The following is an 18,460-nucleotide window of genomic DNA, read 5'->3' as shown; positions in this document are numbered from 1 at the left end:
ATACTCCAAATTTCTTCAGGTGTAAATTTATGATCCACACAAACTTCTGAGAAGTCTGTATTATACAGTGAACTTACATTAATCCTATGGAACTTCCATAGAGTTTTCCTGCTTAAAAATCCCCCTCACAGTAACAGCACAGGGGTGTAACAGTTATAGGGGTAGTTGTTATTTATTTATGGGATTCCATACTAATTTTTAGCAAATCCACTTAGCTAGACAGACTCTTTCATATGCAGTGTGAGTGAGTGGCCTTCCTGATAACGTTCAGTTCACTCCAGGACCTTCCAATGCATCACTAAAACAGCTCAACACAAGGAACTGGCTGCCATGGCAAGATCAAGTCTTGCCTTTACCACAAAACAAACCTAATTACAAGTAGAGTCTTGAAGTTTACCAAGAACTTTCACCAACACTTTTTCAGCTGTTTATTTTCATTACCTCTCCTTGGATCTACTGGTAAAAAAAGAGGGAGGAAAATAAAGTGATTGGTGATTAATATAGCCAAGCTGATCTGACTAGAGGCTCAGTGTGCCATTAATCACTTAGAAGAATGTTTTCAACACTATCTCCTCTCCTGTCAGTCTATCTCTAAGTAACTTCAGGTAGAAGCATGGACCTTTGTACAGTGAACAAAAGCCCACTGACAGCAGGCTTGTTTTCACTAATTTCTTGTGAAGGATCCCTTTTAAGTTGTCTGTAGTTAAAAAACTTTGCTTCAATGCAATCTTAGTTTCCCCTGTACATCTTTTCTTACTACCTCCTGACACAGACTAGCAGTTGCTCCTGAATTCACATTGGTCACATCAACTTTTGAAAGTCGTGTTCACATTGCAACTGTGATCATCCAACTCAAGTCAAGGATTCTGCTAAATTGCAGACACAACCAGAGAGAAAGTTTTCAATATACTACCAGCTACTCCTCATAGGCTGACAAAGACTTTAGAAGTCAACAAGGAACAAAATTTCAAGATTGATACTCAGAATTCAATAGTATCTACAAGAAATCCAGACAGAAAATAAGCTTATGAGGAAAACACAAATTATTTGAACTAATTTAAATAGGAAAAAAATCTCTTCTAATTAATTTTGAAAGTTAATAATAGAGACGACTAAATGAAACATTTGTTTCAAGATTGCCAGGAACACTCACATGCTTGTTCCATACCACCACTCCACTATTTGTGCATGATGTCAGCAAATTCAGAATACTTCTTTCTACTAAGAAGCAGCATGTATCTTTGGTACTAGAACTATTACTTCCTTATAATAACCTGTTTCCTCTAACTTGTGTACTCTGTAGTCCAATTAATTATAGATTGCAAGACTAATACTTCTGAATATATTTTCTCTGGAAGTTAGATATCAACTTTTTTGACTGACTAGATATGCCTAGCATTACTCATTTTCATTCATACAAAAAATACTTACAAAAAGGTGTTTTCCTGCTTTTTCATATTCCTGAATGCTGCTGCCTACAGGCTTCTCTAGCCAGTGCAAATTAACAAGAATGGAAAAAAAATGAAACACCAACAGCACTAAAGGTAGGACACGTGAGACAAAAACATATTAAACTCAATTACATAATGTTACTAAAGGAATTTCAGGACAGCAGGTGGCTTGATCCAGGTGTCTGGGGCTACACTCCCAAATCTTCAACTGACAGCTGTAGCTCCAAGTGATTCAATCTAATTGGACACATTTATTAGATGGCATTTTAAACTTTAAAATGAAAATTACTCCTTTGAATTTAAAGGTAACTAAACATCTAGCTACCCTACCCACAAAAGCCGACATTAGGATTCATTGTCACAACTAAGGCCCACTTATCTGATGGATAAATCTAACAGGAGAAAAGACATAAGCATAATTAGATAATCTCCCTGTTCACAGCAATATGTTAGCAGTGAGTGTAATTATGATAGTAAACAAAATGAAACATATACAAAGGCTTTATAAAAATCTGTATATATGGCACAAACTAGGGAAGAGCTCAACAGTTAGCATTTTAAAACAAAAGATGCTCAACAACAGAAATTACATGTGCTTCTTCTACCTATCTGTCAGCAGCAGAGATCTCTGAATTGGGAAATTCCTTAGCTAACTATCAGGATCAATAATCCAGCCCAAAAGAATGTCACTGGTCTTTGGTCACTGACTCCAGAAGTGTCACTGGTCTTCTGATAAGTCATGTCTTCTGCACAGTGTCAGCATTTTTAGAGCTTCTGTAGAGTCTGAGCAACACTCCTCAGCACTTTCATTAGTAAGCATCAAAAGAAGTAATTGAGACAGAAAAATATGTTTTGACCTAAAACACGAAACTGGACTAAAGTAACTCACTGACTCATGACAAACATTCCTTAAATTTATTTTGTATGGAAAATTAAACACAGTAAAGAAATCTTACCGTCATGAATCTCAAATGCCAAACTAGTGATCTTCTGTGTAATTATCATCATTGGACTGTTTAAAAAAAGGAAGAAAGAATAATTTAGATAGAAGTTCAGGATTTTCTTTCACATGGAAATACCAGGGAAAGTTTATACTAGTAGTCCAGCCTAATTACTCTAAACTGGAAGATCTGCAATGCAAGAACAAAGTGAATAATTTTTTTGAGCTCAAACCATTATAGAGTTTTCAATGCAATGAAAAGAATTTAAGCCTTAAATGCAGTATTGGATAATTCACACCTTTTATTGCTTCATGAGATTCCACAAACACAGCTAGTGTTTCACATGTATTTTCTACTAACGTAGTTTCTGTTTTTTACCATAAGAAGAGTAAAGGAAAAAGGGCAATAAAAGCAATTATATTCATTGCAAGTTACTGCAGCAGTAAAAAAACACAATAAAATTATACTAAAGTTGAACATTAAAATAAATTGTTTAGGTATGCTGACCACTTCCAGTGTTTCTACTAACGCTTGGTCCTATACTTAATTTTTCCATCTAGAATTATTATTTGCTTCAAGTAAACATATCTGGCAAAACAAAAACCCAGTATAATTATGCTGGCTCCAACAGAGTTCCCTTTGTTCTGAATTTGGTACACTTGGGTGAATCATAAACTATCCAAGAAATATTCTTCCCTGGCTATCCAACTCAGCTTTGTACTGAGAAATTATACCATCTTCGTAGTATTTAAGAGTTTTTGAATGATGTAAATCTCAATATTGAAAACCCTCAATCTGGGGGAGGGAAAGAACAGAGGACTGCACAAAGTAAGCTACTAGAATTTAGAAATTTAACTTTGAAATCAGATCTCAAAAAATGTATCAGAGTTATATTTACCCAGTAGTGAGCTGGACGAAAAAAAACAAAACAACCAAACCACAAAACCAAAACTCAACAAAAAACCCTCAACAAACAAAAAAAAGCACAACAAAATAATCATACTGTAAATTGGGCATTAGTTTTGTTCAAGTTTTGAGTGCACTTAGCATTTTTATAACACATTTAAGTTGGCACAGGAAAACAAATCCAAAAGCCATCAAGTTCTCCTTCATTGACAGGGCTACACCAGTATTTTTCCAGATTAATTTTGTCAAATTAATTTTTTTTTAAGTAATGGTTATTTCAAAACACACAATTATTTCCAGTCCTCAAAATGCAATTGGGGAAAAAAAATTCTACTGTTATTATCAGTGCCCCAAAATCCTGATATGAAGACTAGAGTGACAAGCAAGGGTCATCAAGGAAGAGAACTAAGCAAGATAGTCTGGTAACTCCTTCATATGTCTTTCCAGCATTTCAGCTGAAGACCTGCCTGGTGCTGGCAGAAATCCCCAAGTGATTCTGAACATAATGAGTTTTCCCATTAAGCAGACATGTGACAGCATGGATCCTGCCTGGTGGAAGGATGGAGCCCAGGAGGAGCCCAGTCGGCCCTTACACTAATTCCAGCTGATATGTCTGTCATTGTTGTCACAGCAGGCACCAGTTTGGTTTTTTTTTGCCTTCTGAAGTGGCTCTTCCAGTATCATCAAAGATTTGGCTGAGGAGCAACAATCTAGAGACTAGAAGAGGAAGAGTCCTTCCTGGCACAGTGAGGCTGTGAACCAGGATTTTAACAACCCCTTTTAGGTGCTGGGAGAAAGAGAAAGGAGGCAGCAGAAGGCTCATTGGTAGTACTGCAGCCAGGCCCACACAGCTCTGCACAAGCAATTGCATCTCCAGTACAAGGTCTCCTCAGCTTTCTCCATTGTCAGTGCATTGAGACTTTCCTTTAAACTTTTCCCAGATTTTCTCAGCTTGGACACCTTAGATGGGCATGGCATATTAGGAGAAATAGCTAGGTAAACAGATATTCAGAGCTCCTTTGGGGTTAACCACCATAGGAATCCTTGCCAACATGTTTAGAAGAACTTGCTGATGCTGGGGTTCAACAGCTGGTTGGGCAAATTTAGTTATTTTCTTGAGCTTACTCTCTTACCCTGGAACTAGGGAAAGTTTTCTTTCTCTGCCTGTTTTGGAAGTAACCTCTGTCTCAGGTGTCAAGGGAGCATAAGCACTGTATGCCAGAGATTTAATGTGATGTGCATCCAACTCCCAAACTGGTGCATGAAAGGGTGGTTTAAATCTGACAACTCAAACATACAATCAGACAGTTGGATCTAGGCTTCAGAACAGTTCTGTCCAGAGCACAGAGCTCATAAATCATAGTATTATAGAATGGTTTGGGTTGGAAGCGGACCTTGAAGATCATCTAGTTCCAACTCCCCTGCCATGGGCAGGGACATCTTTAACTAGACCATGTTACTCAGAGCTCCATCCAACTTGGCCTTGAACACCTCCAGGAATGGGATGTGAGAATCTTTGGACATGTTTAGACCCAGCAGAAATCTCTGAGCTAACACAAAACCAGCAGAGTCACAAAGCCAGCTGCTATCTGAAAGCAGTTACAGTTGCGTCTGAGAAACGGTGCACTCAAGCTCTACTAATAGTTTTGAGAGAACAACAACAAAGTGCAATTACACCATTTCCAGAGTCAGCTCAGAGCTTTGATCACTGCCAATGTTGTACACTTTGGCTCTACAGTGAACTGGAAGGGATAGCATTTGGATTACAGTTCAACTTGTAATGGTGAAATAAATTCAACATCAGTAAATCTAGTTTCAGTGAATTTACACGTCTGTCTGTGTTGCAAGCTCTCATTACAGCCCATGGAGATCTAGTCAATAGTCAGGGGCATCTGATGAGTGACCCAGTTCATGCTCAGGTAGATACTTAGTAGTGGGTCAGCTGAAATGCCCTCCAGACTCTACTGTCCACATCGATCACATCTCTGCTGACTACAATTAGAACTTGGATATCTGGCTTGAAGGCAGACACTTGGATGTAAGACAAATGTAGAAAGATGTTTCAGAAGGTAAGAAGATAAAGATGACAGAAAAGATGAACTTAACCATAAAGGCTTTTGGCTTCAGCCTCCAAGTTAAGTTTCTGGACTATGTGCCCGTTACTTATGAAGACTGAGAAGCAACAAGGCTAACAAGTACAACTCTACTACAGGTAATACTAAACTACAAAGACCACTGCCATTCATAATATTCCTGAAAAGTATTTAATGCACTATTTTTAGCAGTAGCAAATACTCCCCACCTCTTTTTTCCCCCCAGAATACACACTCTCCTTTAAACCAACAAAAGCACTATCATAATAGCAAATTTGTTTATAAGAAATGTTGTGCTTCACTTCTCTGTGTCTGCAGCACAAAGAATCACCAATATGGTTTATTTTTACTTTGCCCATTTGGTTCTGTTTTGCTCCTATACAGTCTAAGTCAAATATAGGTAGAAGTTCATTATATAAAATGAGGGCACATAGAAACAAAACTTTCTGTTTCCAAGGGCTGTGTGAGTACCTTATCATCCAGGTGCCTGCCTCCTTAGCTTTCTCCTTCTTAAATATCTAACATAAAACCAGAACCAAAAGAAGTTAAAAGCTAAGTTCCATAAACCATTCAGATTTTCTTCAAAAAGTTGTATCAGACTGTGCCAGGCAAGCAAGTAAGCCAGACACAATTCAAGGTTCATCATGCTGTCATGGGTGGTAGCAGACAGAGACTTTAGGGAAAAAAGAGAAGAGAAAAAATTCCCATAGCCATCAAATCCTTTATGCCATTCAGACAGGAACAGGAGGCAACAGGTAACACATGGGTAGTTCTAACAAGACACAAAATTTCTCAGGTTTTATGATTAAAGCACGTATGCCTGTCAATATGGACATACATGCTCAGCTTTCTCCCCAAGTTTAAAAGGCTGACACACATGGGAGGGATGTGGGGGAGCAAACAACAAAAAAACCCCCACAACAACAGATACAGTATCACTTAGGAGGACAAGATGGAAAGATTATTTTTCTCCTTACCCAGAAAAATCCGCAGAATACTGTCCATAGTCAAAGATATAGACTCTAGTAATTTGGCACACAGTGAGGTATCCCAAAGCAAAAACAAAGCAATACCTGGAAGGAAAATGGGGAAAAAAAGCTTTTCAATTAAAAAACATAAATATTTCTCCATTGAATAAACTACCTTTTAAATAGAGTTTAATCTCCAATTATTTCTAGTGAATGTTACATAATCGGAGTCTGTAATTACACCTTTATTGTGCCCGAGGATTATTTTGTAATGTTTATTCTATGCAAGTACAGAATTTTTTTTTATAAAGAAAGCAGTACAACCATACAAATCCTATTGTCATTCACTAAATAAAGCATAGGAATTATAATTTTAAGTGCCACTGTAAAAAGATAAAATTAATCTGTTAAGCTTTTTTTTTTTTTTTTTAGTTCAGAGTTAATTTACGTCTGTATGAGTATAGAAGTTTGGCAAATTATACATAAAACATAATTTCCATTGAATGTATTTCTATACATTTGAAATTCAGTACTACAAATCCCCTTGCTGCTGTTTTCAAAGGAAGTGGAAAAGGCAATTAATTTTCAAATACACATTAAAACATATCTGAGTGAAAAAGGAACAGGATGCCTTTATGTCTTCTGTTAAGATGATCCTCAGGAAATGTAAGAAAAAACACAGATAAGTACCACCCTGTGTGTTATATGTATTATAAAAAGAAATTTCACATATTGTTTTCTCAGTACAACAGTCCACCAGTGAGAACTGACTTGCCAATACACCTCACAAAATCTGCCAGATATTCTTTGAAGTCAAAAAGGGTGGTGAATGCCAACAGGAACTTAACTAATCCTCTAGGGCTTTATGTATGAACTGTACAGTCTCAGTTTCATGTTCACAAGACTAATGTGCAATCTGTACAGCAGGTCATATATACATTAAAAACCCAGTTAGGATAAAAATACCCATACAACAAAAATCGTAACCAGGGCTGGATTTAGGTGAAATGGTGAGGGACACCTCAGGAAGACCTTGGAACATGATTCTCCTTTCTTTTCCAAATCAATATTTTGAAAAAAAAAAGCTAACATTAAGAAATTCTAAGGTCTTAGAAATTATTCTTCCATCTGAAAGTTGCTACTCAACACCTGTAGTTTAACCTTTAATTGAGAATTGTGCTAGATATAGACCATTTAATATTTTCAAACATCCAACTTTGAAATTTCAGATTACCTTAAATATCAGTAGCTACATTAAACCACACTTGTTATTTAACTTGGGGGGGAGGGGGGAGGGAAGGTTTAGAGTGCCTGTTTTAGAAATAGTTCATTTTCTGTTTTCATTAATATTAATAATCCAGAAACAGTATGATATTGGGTGTTTGTAGTAAGAATTCAACACAATTACACAATAGTTGTCTCATAATTATACCAAATAATTTCATCAAGAAAAAAAATTAAGACAAGTACTATGTAGTGGACTGTAGATATCAGGAGTATGATATAATGTAGAATTCTTAAAGTTTGGAATTAATATTTTCCTGAGATATTTTAAGAAAAACAGTGCAATTGGTCTAGAATAAACAGAATTACAGAAGTACCTCTATCTGTAGCTTTCATAACTTCAAATGCTATCTACAGAAGTAATACATACTTTGTTAGGACAAGAAACACACATAATACATTAGTAGATTAGGTACACACCTTCAGACAGAAGAAAACAGACACCAGCTTCTACTCCTAACAGTTTACATAAAATATTTATGTTGGTTTTAATCGAGGCATCACAAAGACTTCCTTTTGCAAGGAGAAAAGCTATGCTGATAAATACAAGTGAAGAAATACTAATAAATATCCTAAAATAAAAGCACTTGAGAAGTCAGGAAACTTGAGGTTCTCTTCTAGAGTCCATATGATACAGTCCTGCAGGATTATGTAATCCTGCAACTGCAGATTCCTGTCTCATTGAAGAAACAGGTCATTATTCTTGATATCTTCTACAGGCTTTGTATTCAGGATTTTACTTACTGCATATGTTCCACATGCTGCACTCAAGAAGTCTGGTATTTCCCCATGAGCATTTCCTGTTACTCTCCATGCATTCAAGTGTTTCATAAAAACTGCATTCCTCTTTAAGATGAATTTTAGTGACAGTTAATGATACCCCAGTTATACGTATACAAGAAAATTGAGAAATAACGAGACTATGTGAGTCTGAATATCAAACCGGGGAGATGCAAGGTCAATTCTTGGACACACTTATTTTTTCAAAGTTGATAGAAAGAAGATAACTTGTTCAGAAAAGCATCTGATGCTTGACATCCTCACAGAGAAGCTGATGACATATAGGCTGGAGGAGCAGACAAAGTGAATTGAAAACAGGTTGAACAGCCAGGTTCAAAGGTGGTGATCAGTGGCACAAAGCTGAGTTTGATGCCAGTAACTGGCTGTGTACTCCAGGGATCAGTATTGGATCTTATCCCCTTCAACATCTTAATTAATGATCTGGAAGATGGGTCAGAATTGAGCCCCATCAAGTTTGCGGATGACACCAAATGGGGAGGAGCAGCTGATACACCAGAAATTCTTGCTACCATCCAGAGACCTCGACAGTTGGAGAAATGGACTGACAGGAACCTCACGATGGTCAGTAGGAAAAACCCCAAGCATCAGTACATTCTGGGGGCTACCCAGCTGGAAAGCAGCTTGGCAGAGAAGTAGCTAGGAGTCCTAATGAATACCCAGTTGGACATGAGCCAGTAATGTGGCCTTGCAGCAAAGAAGGCAAGGGGGAGGGCCAGCAGTTCGAGGGAGGTGATTCTGCCTCTCTGCTCTGCCCTGGTGAGACCTCACCTGGAGTGCTGCATCCAGCCCTGGGTCCCCAGCACAGGAGAGACATAGAGCTGCTGCAGCAAGTCCAGAGGAGGGACACCAAGATGATTAGAGTACCTCTCCTATAAGGAAAGCTGGGGTAGCTCAGCCTGGAAAAGCGAAAGCTCCGTTGAGACCTTTATTGTGGCTTTACAGTACTTGAAGGCCTATAAGAAAAACAAACTTTTTAGCAGGGCCTGTTGTGATAGAACAAGGGGTAATGGTTTTGAAAACTGAAGGAGGGTCAATTTAGATTAGATATAAGAAAGTGGTTTTTTATGACGAGTGTGGTAAAACACTAGCACAGATTGCCCAGAGAAGTTGTGCATGTCCCATCCCTAGAAACATTCAAAGCTGGGCTGGATGGGGCTCTGAGCAACCCGATCTAGTTGAAGATATCCCTGGAGGGGTGGACTAGATGACCTCCAATTCAAACTATTCCATGATTCTATGAAATAGATGTTAGCCCTCATAACCAACACGGTAGGGCTTCTCACAACATTCAGTTAATATCCACACTGAAGTTATAGTGCAGAAATGGAAGAAAAAAAAATACCGTGAACTTCTTGATTAGATTCCAGATTTAATTTTTCAATCTAAAACAGAAGCTGTCTTCCCACAGAGCAGTGAAATTTGCTGTTATGTTGCATTCACCAAACACAACTATGAATTTTAACTATCTTCCAACAATGTCAGACACAGCTCCAAGTTACACACAGCTTGGAAGACTGCAAATTTTTAACTGATTAGTGAACACACGCAATCCATTCTATATTTTTCACCTTGCAAGTGCATCTCTGCATGTTAGTCATGCCATATCACACCCCTTATGAGAAATGCCATTTAATTAGGCAAAGTGCAGCAACATGCTCTCCCTAAAAGAAATGTAAAAGGTTTATGACAGCTTATATCACTCCTTTTGTTTCTCCTGCAGGTTTGTGGTGCAACTTGCTAATCATCTTAATTCCCATACAAATTCACCTTTACTTTAAAAAATTCAAAACAGATCTGAAAATTCTTTGAGAACTTTCTAAAGTACTCTTACTGCGTGTTTCTTTGAGGATTCATTCATCAAAAAGACTTCTGAGATCAGAAAATTGAATAAGGTTTTGCAGAGCTCAACTGTATCAAGCTTTACCCAACTACAATACTAATTACAGGCTGCACACAAATGTAACAGTTTTACCCAAGGCTAAATTTTCTCCCCCAGCAGAAAAGCAATTGGTCTTAAAAGTCAATGTTACTCTATACTTGCTACTGTCTGAATAATGTCTTGTGAGCAGAAAGAAGTAATTCACACTGGACATAAACAGCTACAAGCAAGTCACAATATTGTTATTATTATAAGTAAGTTCTAGACAAACTGACCTGCAGTGAACACTGTATTATATAACAGAAAGACACAAAGACATTCATTTAGAATATGATTGAGGCTAATTCACAGGATCTTTGTTAATACTTTACTTTATTTATCAGCAGATGTGACAAACTCAGACATATCTGGGAGACACTGTAGCAATGAATACCAGAAAGAACAACAGAGTGGTATCTATAACTTCTGATTTAAAGTTAAAAAAAAAAATAGGCAAACTATATTGAACAACCTGTTCTACAGAAAAGCTTTTCTTGTACAGGTATTCCATATTATATTTTAATTCCTCACAACTCTGAACTTCTGAGAGGACTAAAAATAATATTTATTATGTTCCACCTATCAAATTCTATCTTTCCTTTAAAAAGAAATATATAAAGTAAACTACCAGAAGGTTTTTTTAAAAGTATATTCTAACATATTATAAATTAAATACCTTATAAAAATATACATATAGATTACAATATAAAGAAAATACTAAGTAAGCAGTCTCTCAAAGTAGTACTTTACAGATGGTGTTCATCAAGAGAACATCTGTTTAATTCTATTAAAAAAACCCAGCAAATTAATCTCTTATTAGCATAGAAAATACATAGTCCTATATCATTATTTCTTGTTCAGTCATTTTTTGCCAAGTAATATTAATCAGCATAGATATTAGGGGCTTCTATCTGCATATGTATATAAAGCCATAAAGCTTCCTTATATGTATATCTATATGTGTGTGTGTGTGTGTGTGTGTATATACACACAGACAATGTACAGATACACACACTTCAGTTCCTTCACATGACAGGAACTTCTTTTCGTCTCCAAACATCTTGATGGAATTTGATACACCTTTTGTATTACACTTGTTACTGCTAAATTGGAGTAGCTACACTAAATAGATTCTGAAGCAGCATTTCTGCTACTGCAGAAAACCTCAGTCTCATCCCTGTACTACCCTTCTTTTTTTTTGTCCTCACAAGTTTAACATTCACACCAGCACTGCCCATCTACTCCAGTGCAAAGTGGTCTGATTTTGTTTGAACAGTTGATTTTTTTTTTCTCCTACAGGCAAAGCCTTTTTATCCAGTGTCAGCTTACAAATTCACTCCATGTGATACAGCATCATGGTTTAAACCCAGCTGGCAACAAAGCACAACAGAGCCGCTCACTCACTGCCCCCACCACCCACCCACACCCCACGGGGGAGAGGAGAATCAGAAAGAAAAGGTAAACTTCGTGGGTTAAGAACAATTTAATAATTAAAACTAGATATAATAATAATTGAAATTTTAAGGAGAGGAAGAAAGAGTAACAGAACCCAAGAGAAACAAGTGATGCACAGTACAATTGCTCCCCACCCACTGACTGAGAAGCAGGATCAGTTCCCTTCCAGGTAACTCCCCCCAGTTTATACACTGAGCATGATGCTCTATGGTGTGGAATATCCCTTCGGCCAGATCAGGTCAGCTGTCCTGCCCATGCTTTCTCCCAGCACCTCCTCACTGGCAGAGCATGGGAAACTGCCAAGTCCCTGACCTGAGAGTAAGCACTGCTTAGCTATGGCCAAAATGTCAGTGTGTTACCAACACTATTCACATACTCAATCTCAAACACAGCACTGTACCAGCTACCAGGAAGAAAACGAACCTTGTCCTTGTCAAAAGCAGGACATACACCAACAGTCCTGCCCACCACATCAGGTATAATAGAGAAGGACATAAAAGCTCCACATCACTGGCAGTACTCTGCACAGCAGCAGCTCAAACACAGATGCCCAGGAATGCAGATAAGCAGAAAAAGCACAGAAACTTCCCAATGTTCTCCCAGACTCAAACAATCACCAGACACCTGGATTCAAATCTGCCATCCACATGTCTAACAACTCTCAGCATATTACTCCTCTATCAGCTTCTTGCTCCAAAGCACAGCCTCATCTTTACCACTCTATGTTGTTCCAAATACACTTGGGAAAGAGCTGTTATTTCTACATTTTCTGCATAATTATATACAAATTTGGTAGTGCTGAATGAGCCAACAGAACTTGTTTATATAAAGCTTCCACATCTTTAAGAATATAAAGATTATATATGCAGTTTAAAAGAAGAACCCCCATCTTTTACCTGTGTCCCTCAGAAATTTTGGGTTGCTAATTAAGAAAGAGCAAGAACATCCACAGATTAATTCTAGAGCTTTGATGGGCAAGCTGGGCTGCACCCAGACCTAGGCTAACAATCACCCAATATATGTTATGGTTTTTGCATAACAGCGGGTGGGAGCTCCATTTTTGTTTCATTTTATATTTTTGGGGGACTCAGCATCTTAGTTATAAAATATTTGTTCCTACGATACCTATCTCTGTTTGCACAAAATGCAGTTAAAATAGAACTGTGACCTTGACAAAGGCAGGCTTTGAGAGATGTCAGAACAGCTTCTGTTATTTTAGGCTCTTCTTATGCAGTGGAAAGACAACAGCACAATATGCTATTTTGCTGGAAGAAAGTTAAAGAAACCAATCAACACAGAGCACTTATTTAACAGCTACTTGGCACATATTGCAGATTTAGCCTTGAAATAAAGGCTTCATGTCCAGTCAGAATCCACTCCTTCTATTATGTTAGGAAAAAATAGTTTTTTTTCTTTAAATGTGTAATTATTCAGTTTCAAAAGGCAGACCTAGCCACCATGTAACATTACTGTACTGATTTTTAGAAAAGGTGACAGAATAGCCTCTGAGTTTTCCCAAGCACCATGCTGAAAGCTGCTGTTGGGTTTGCTTGTTTTTCTACTGATTGTGCCAAATTAAAAAAAAACCCACCTAAAAAAATTAAAATTCTTGTGCCCAGGGTCAGAATGCAGCTATATTAATTGTTTTAATTCTAATGAACAAAATCAGTTTTCATTGTTCATGCAGAGAAATTCAACTCAGAACATACAATAGTTCTTTACAAAAAAATCAAAGGAAAAATGTACATCAAACAAAAAGGTCCAAAGTGTCAAAGCTAAATATCTATCTAATTCTGCAATCATCAAGTACAAGCCAATAAAAATACTGATTACAGTTAGCTTAGTTTTGACTGTTTGATTGTCACAAGGTAAGCTAGCCTGCCCCAACCTGCTGTTCTACACCAAAAAGAGATGCCTATTTACACAATCCCTGGTCTTGGATGCATTACTGACATACATAATTGGACTTACTTAGAAAATACATTAGTTTCATGACATAAACAATAACAGACTCTGAGTGTGTGGCCTTAACCAAGTCCCAATCCTCTATTTCAAGAAAGTACTCTCTAAAATACAAGCAATATTAATCCTTCTGAGCCACTCAGAAGCCTTCTGATCCATGCACTGGTCTATCCCTTTTGATTACTTGAAGAAGAGATCCAAAATGCATTGAAATAAACAACAACTAAAAAGATAAAACCAGACTGTCTATGAGCCCATTTCCAGAGAAGGAAGCGTTCATACCATCATGCTTCGGTAACACACAGTCTGACTATCCCATTCCACCCATTTTCAATCCTCAGCTGAAAATTTTGGGGTCTGATAACCATTTTAAAGGAAATTTAACAAGTGGACAGAGTTCTCCAACATTTAGACCCAACAACAGTCCAACACAACATATGCACATGCCTCCAACACCACTTGCTGGCCTGCCTGTCACTCCGGCGCAGTGGTTTGCTGAGCTGGTCAGCACTGGCCGGCCACAGGTCAGGCCCACACCTCTGGATCGGCAGGGTCCATGCTGGGTTTTGCTCAGCCAGTAGGGAAAAAGCTATCCAGGCCCATTGGTTTCCTGCATACAAACAGACATAACAACGCAGGGGACATGAAGCTTCATTAGCTCAATTGCCCCAGAACCATTTGCCAAGGCTTGGCTTGTTTGTTTACTGCAGATCCGCTGCTGACATTATCACTTGCCTAATGTATTTTGATGTTTTGCTACATAATGGCTACATAATGACTTGGTAAAGTAAATCTTTACCAAGCTAAATTAAATGATCATTCCATTTACAGCTACAGGCCATATTCCAAATGCAACATTAATACATAACAAATGCAACACAGATATTCTTTTCAAAAATGCACAGAAAAAAAACTTTCTCTTTTCTACATACTCCCTGAATTTACATTCTCTCCCTTTCCAACCTCTCACCCTGCTCCCTCCAAATCTGACACATCTCAAGGACCAGGAGATCAGCTTCAGGCTCTCATACAAGAGAGAAACATCATCTACAACTGAAGATAGGGCAGGAGGGAGGGTGCTTTTGTTTCTTCCCTGGAACTGAAGAAACATGTGATTTATTCTTCCTATAATACTCCAAAAGGAACATGTGTCATAGGAACCCGGCAGGGTGGGAATACAAAAATTGATTTTATCCCCTAGAAAACTCAAAGCAGAGAGCTGAAGTTGTAATATTAAACTGAGATGAGACACGAGGGGTCACCTAAGTTCTCTCTCACTTGAAAAACCATATTGTGTCACGTCAACCCCTATTTCTGCAATAGCTTGAAAGTATAACAGTAAACAATACAGATAAGAGCACCAAGTCTGACCTTTGCATTTTAAAAAGTTGACAATAGTATATAACACTTAAAAACATGCACAAAGAAGAAAGCCTAACAGCTTCACAACACAAAATCTATAAAGACAGTATTCCCTGGTGCTGGAATCCACCCTACAAAACCCAAACGAAGGAAGGAGAATCTTGAGATCTTCTGACAAAGAGGAGTACTTGTAATTCAGAAACAAAATAGCTGCTAAGTTCTACAAACCCTTCTATGCTGCTGCTGTGAATTTTCATTTGTTCATCAATTTTTCTACATAATATTTGCCTAGCTATATGATGTTTCAGTATCACAGCATGAAAGTTATTTTATCCTTCCTCTTTCTCCCATGTGATACATAAGTAACCTTCCTTCAAATACCAGAACTGTGCCCAGTATCTTTACTTTTGCAAATCAACAGAAACACACAGATCACATGGTTGGAAAACAGTCTCCTAGTAGGAGTTTGGCAGCAACACAACTTCTGTAGAATATTTTCAAATAAATAAATATGTCCTTACAGAACACTGACAATAATGGAATATTGAAAGTGCTATTTTGAAGTACAGAGCTACTAATCATAACGGTTTAGCAACTGTAAACCAGAACTGCTAAATACAAAATATTTTGCAAGACTAAATGATTTTTGTTTCAGTGCACCAGAAAGCTTCATGCAAGAACTTACAGACAGTTTAACAGAACTAGTTTTCTGATGGCAAAACAATAGCAAGGTCAATCATTAAACCCATCACTGCTGTAACTTGGCACTTGGCAAGTATCATAGTGGACAAAGATAAGAGGGAGCTGTTATTTACATTCACCTACTCATCACTCTTCTCTAGCTACACAGCTCCTTGCACCCCATGTGCATCCCCACGTGCTGCAGCTGTTGCTCCTTCCTGGCTGCAGAGTGGAACAGACTCCCAGCTGCCTCAAGCCCCCAAGCTCTGCTGCAACCCCACATCCTCACCTTGAGACACAATGCCTGAGACAGTGAGAGTGGCTGCAACACTGATGGGAGAGAGGGGGAAGTTTGCTCAGTCATGAGCTGATGCCAGCTGGAATTTGTGTTCAGCCAGCCAGGAGACATTTTCTGCACGTGTTAAGGATGGCAGCAGCTGGGAAACATAAGGGATATGATTTGCTGACAAGGTGATTGCGCAGCCAGACTCAGTACACAGGGCAGCTAGCAGATTAATAAACAACCCACCTCCCTGCAAGGTGGAGTATGAAAAACAAAAAGCCACAGGAATCAAATTTAGGTAGAGAAACAAAGTATTTTAATGATTCCATATCAAAGGAAAGCCAGGAGTTTGTGTTAAAAACCTAGAACAGCTGCATTTTCTCTTAAACCATTTTTCAAAACAAAATGCCCTATTTACCAGAGGTATTTTATCAGAAGGGATGACAGTATTTATATTTCCCACCCTATTTCTTGCTTTGCCTTCAGGAAGGAATCAAACAATTCTTTGTTTCCGGCTGGTCACAGAGTCAGCCACAAGCCCCACAGCTGGTTGGACACTCACCAAAGCTGAAGCCCTACACCTTGCTGAGCTATTTACACCATCTTGCAATCAGACACACATCTCAAACAGCATAATGTCTGGAATAAAACCTTTTCTGAAGCAAATAAAACCTTCTCTGAAAAATATTATTTGCTTAAAATATGGCTTAAATGAAATGCCTGCTTTGCTCCAACACTTAATATTCCTTTAACCTGGAAAGACCTACCCTTTCAGATGACTTGTTTCATTCCTTTCCAGTCCCCACCCCCCAGCTAAGTTAAAGCACCACAACAATTTCCTGCCTTCTATATCCTTTAATCAATGCATGGCAATGTGTGTAACATTCACATGATGCATCAGCTTCCCCACTGTCACAGTTATTTGTCATATGCTCCTGCAGAAACACATGTAGAGATCTAAGTCAGTTGTTTCCTGCTCTCAGCCAGGAGAAAACCTGTGGGTAGCTCCATTTTCTTTGCTTCATGGTGAAGCTCGACACAGGAATACAGGATGGCAACTTCTATTTTCATGTAGATTTTTCTCCCGCATGTGAGAAACACTACTGACTATTTCCAGGGATGAATTTGAGATACTCCATAAAAAGAGTGATATGCAAGAGAAAATAGCATGGCCAGAAACCAATCCCCAGCAAATATGAACTCTGTGCATAATGGTTATTTGTGGCATACAGTAGTCCTACTGTCCTACACTCATAAGGAAATCCTTCAGACTGATGGCTGGAGGAATCACTACCTGTAGGTTGTTGTATGCAAGTACACAAAGAACCTATTATGAAAAAGCTGTGCATTTATTTTTGGAACATCTTTCATTCTTCCAGTTAACAACGGGAAACCAAGAAAAGAAAATTTAACTACTCAGTCCAAGTTGTGGCAAATCACTTATGTAAGTGTCATACTTTAACCACAGGCAACCAATAATTACTCAAAGCTAGATTTATGATCTTTAAGTTAGGAAGTAACTTTGTTCTCAGAGTATATATGTATATATTACACATATTTGTAGTTATATAACCCACACCTTTTTCTTAGCTTTGATTTATTGGGATACTGTCTTGATCCTATTTCATACACATTTGAACTTAGCTGCACTTTCAGCCTACAGTAGGCACTGAACTGCTTGCATTCTTCTTTGTTGCCTCCCTGCTCTTCAGTAAAGATATACAAAACAACCCTTCTAACTGTGACCTTCTAATACCCTTCAAAGTTTTCCCTCTAAATGCCTAGAGCAATTAAATTATCTCACAATTTACTAAATATAAAATAAATTTTAAAAACTCAAACAGAATCGCTCAGTTTATTCCTGACAAAAGAATCGTATGACCAGTCCCTAACAAAATATTGTATGAAGCGAACTAGCGGACACTTTGGGTAGATTTAATCACAATATATGCTAGTAGAAGAGGCTACATTTCTTTACAAATGCAGCCTCCACCCCAATGCTAAAAAAGAATAAGGAATATCAGGTTGTTCTCAATTACCCTTTGAAATCTGAAATCAAAATCATGAATTATTCACCTATATGGATACCCATATTACTACCATTTGTCTATCACTCCTTATCAAGGTGTTCCATTACCTTCCTGAGTTATTCTCTCTCTTACATTTCCTAGAACTTATTATACACCTCAACTTTCAATTCATTGAATTTACATAATTGAGAAAAGTCACTTAAAAGTCTCTCAAAAGAATAAATAATAATCAACCTTATTTCAACAATTGCTTTCTCCCAGCATTCAAACACTTTTCACACTCACTATCTGGAAATTTCCTCATACTACTGGTTTATTCTGTTCT

General features: G+C 37.8%; 1 protein-coding gene across 3 annotated transcripts in view; it reads right to left on the bottom strand.

Moving 5' to 3' along the window:
• The window catches only part of MBOAT2 (membrane bound O-acyltransferase domain containing 2), a 100,745-nt gene that overhangs the window by 33,040 nt on the left and 49,245 nt on the right, over window positions 1-18,460 (bottom strand). For all 3 annotated transcript variants that reach the window (XM_017818132.1, XM_017818134.1, XM_017818133.1), the window contains exons 4-5: window positions 6,369-6,464; window positions 2,408-2,463 (exon numbers count right to left, since the gene is read on the bottom strand). In XM_017818132.1, coding sequence (XP_017673621.1) covers window positions 2,408-2,463; window positions 6,369-6,464 — 152 coding nt within the window. The remainder of the gene's footprint in view (window positions 1-2,407; window positions 2,464-6,368; window positions 6,465-18,460) is intronic.

This window comes from Lepidothrix coronata, unplaced genomic scaffold (genome assembly GCF_001604755.1).
Source record: "Lepidothrix coronata isolate B3197 unplaced genomic scaffold, Lepidothrix_coronata-1.0 Scaffold65, whole genome shotgun sequence".
Taxonomy (NCBI): domain Eukaryota; kingdom Metazoa; phylum Chordata; class Aves; order Passeriformes; family Pipridae; genus Lepidothrix; species Lepidothrix coronata.
The sequence above is the reverse complement of the archived record's forward strand: the minus strand, read 5'-3'. Positions and strand labels throughout refer to the sequence as shown.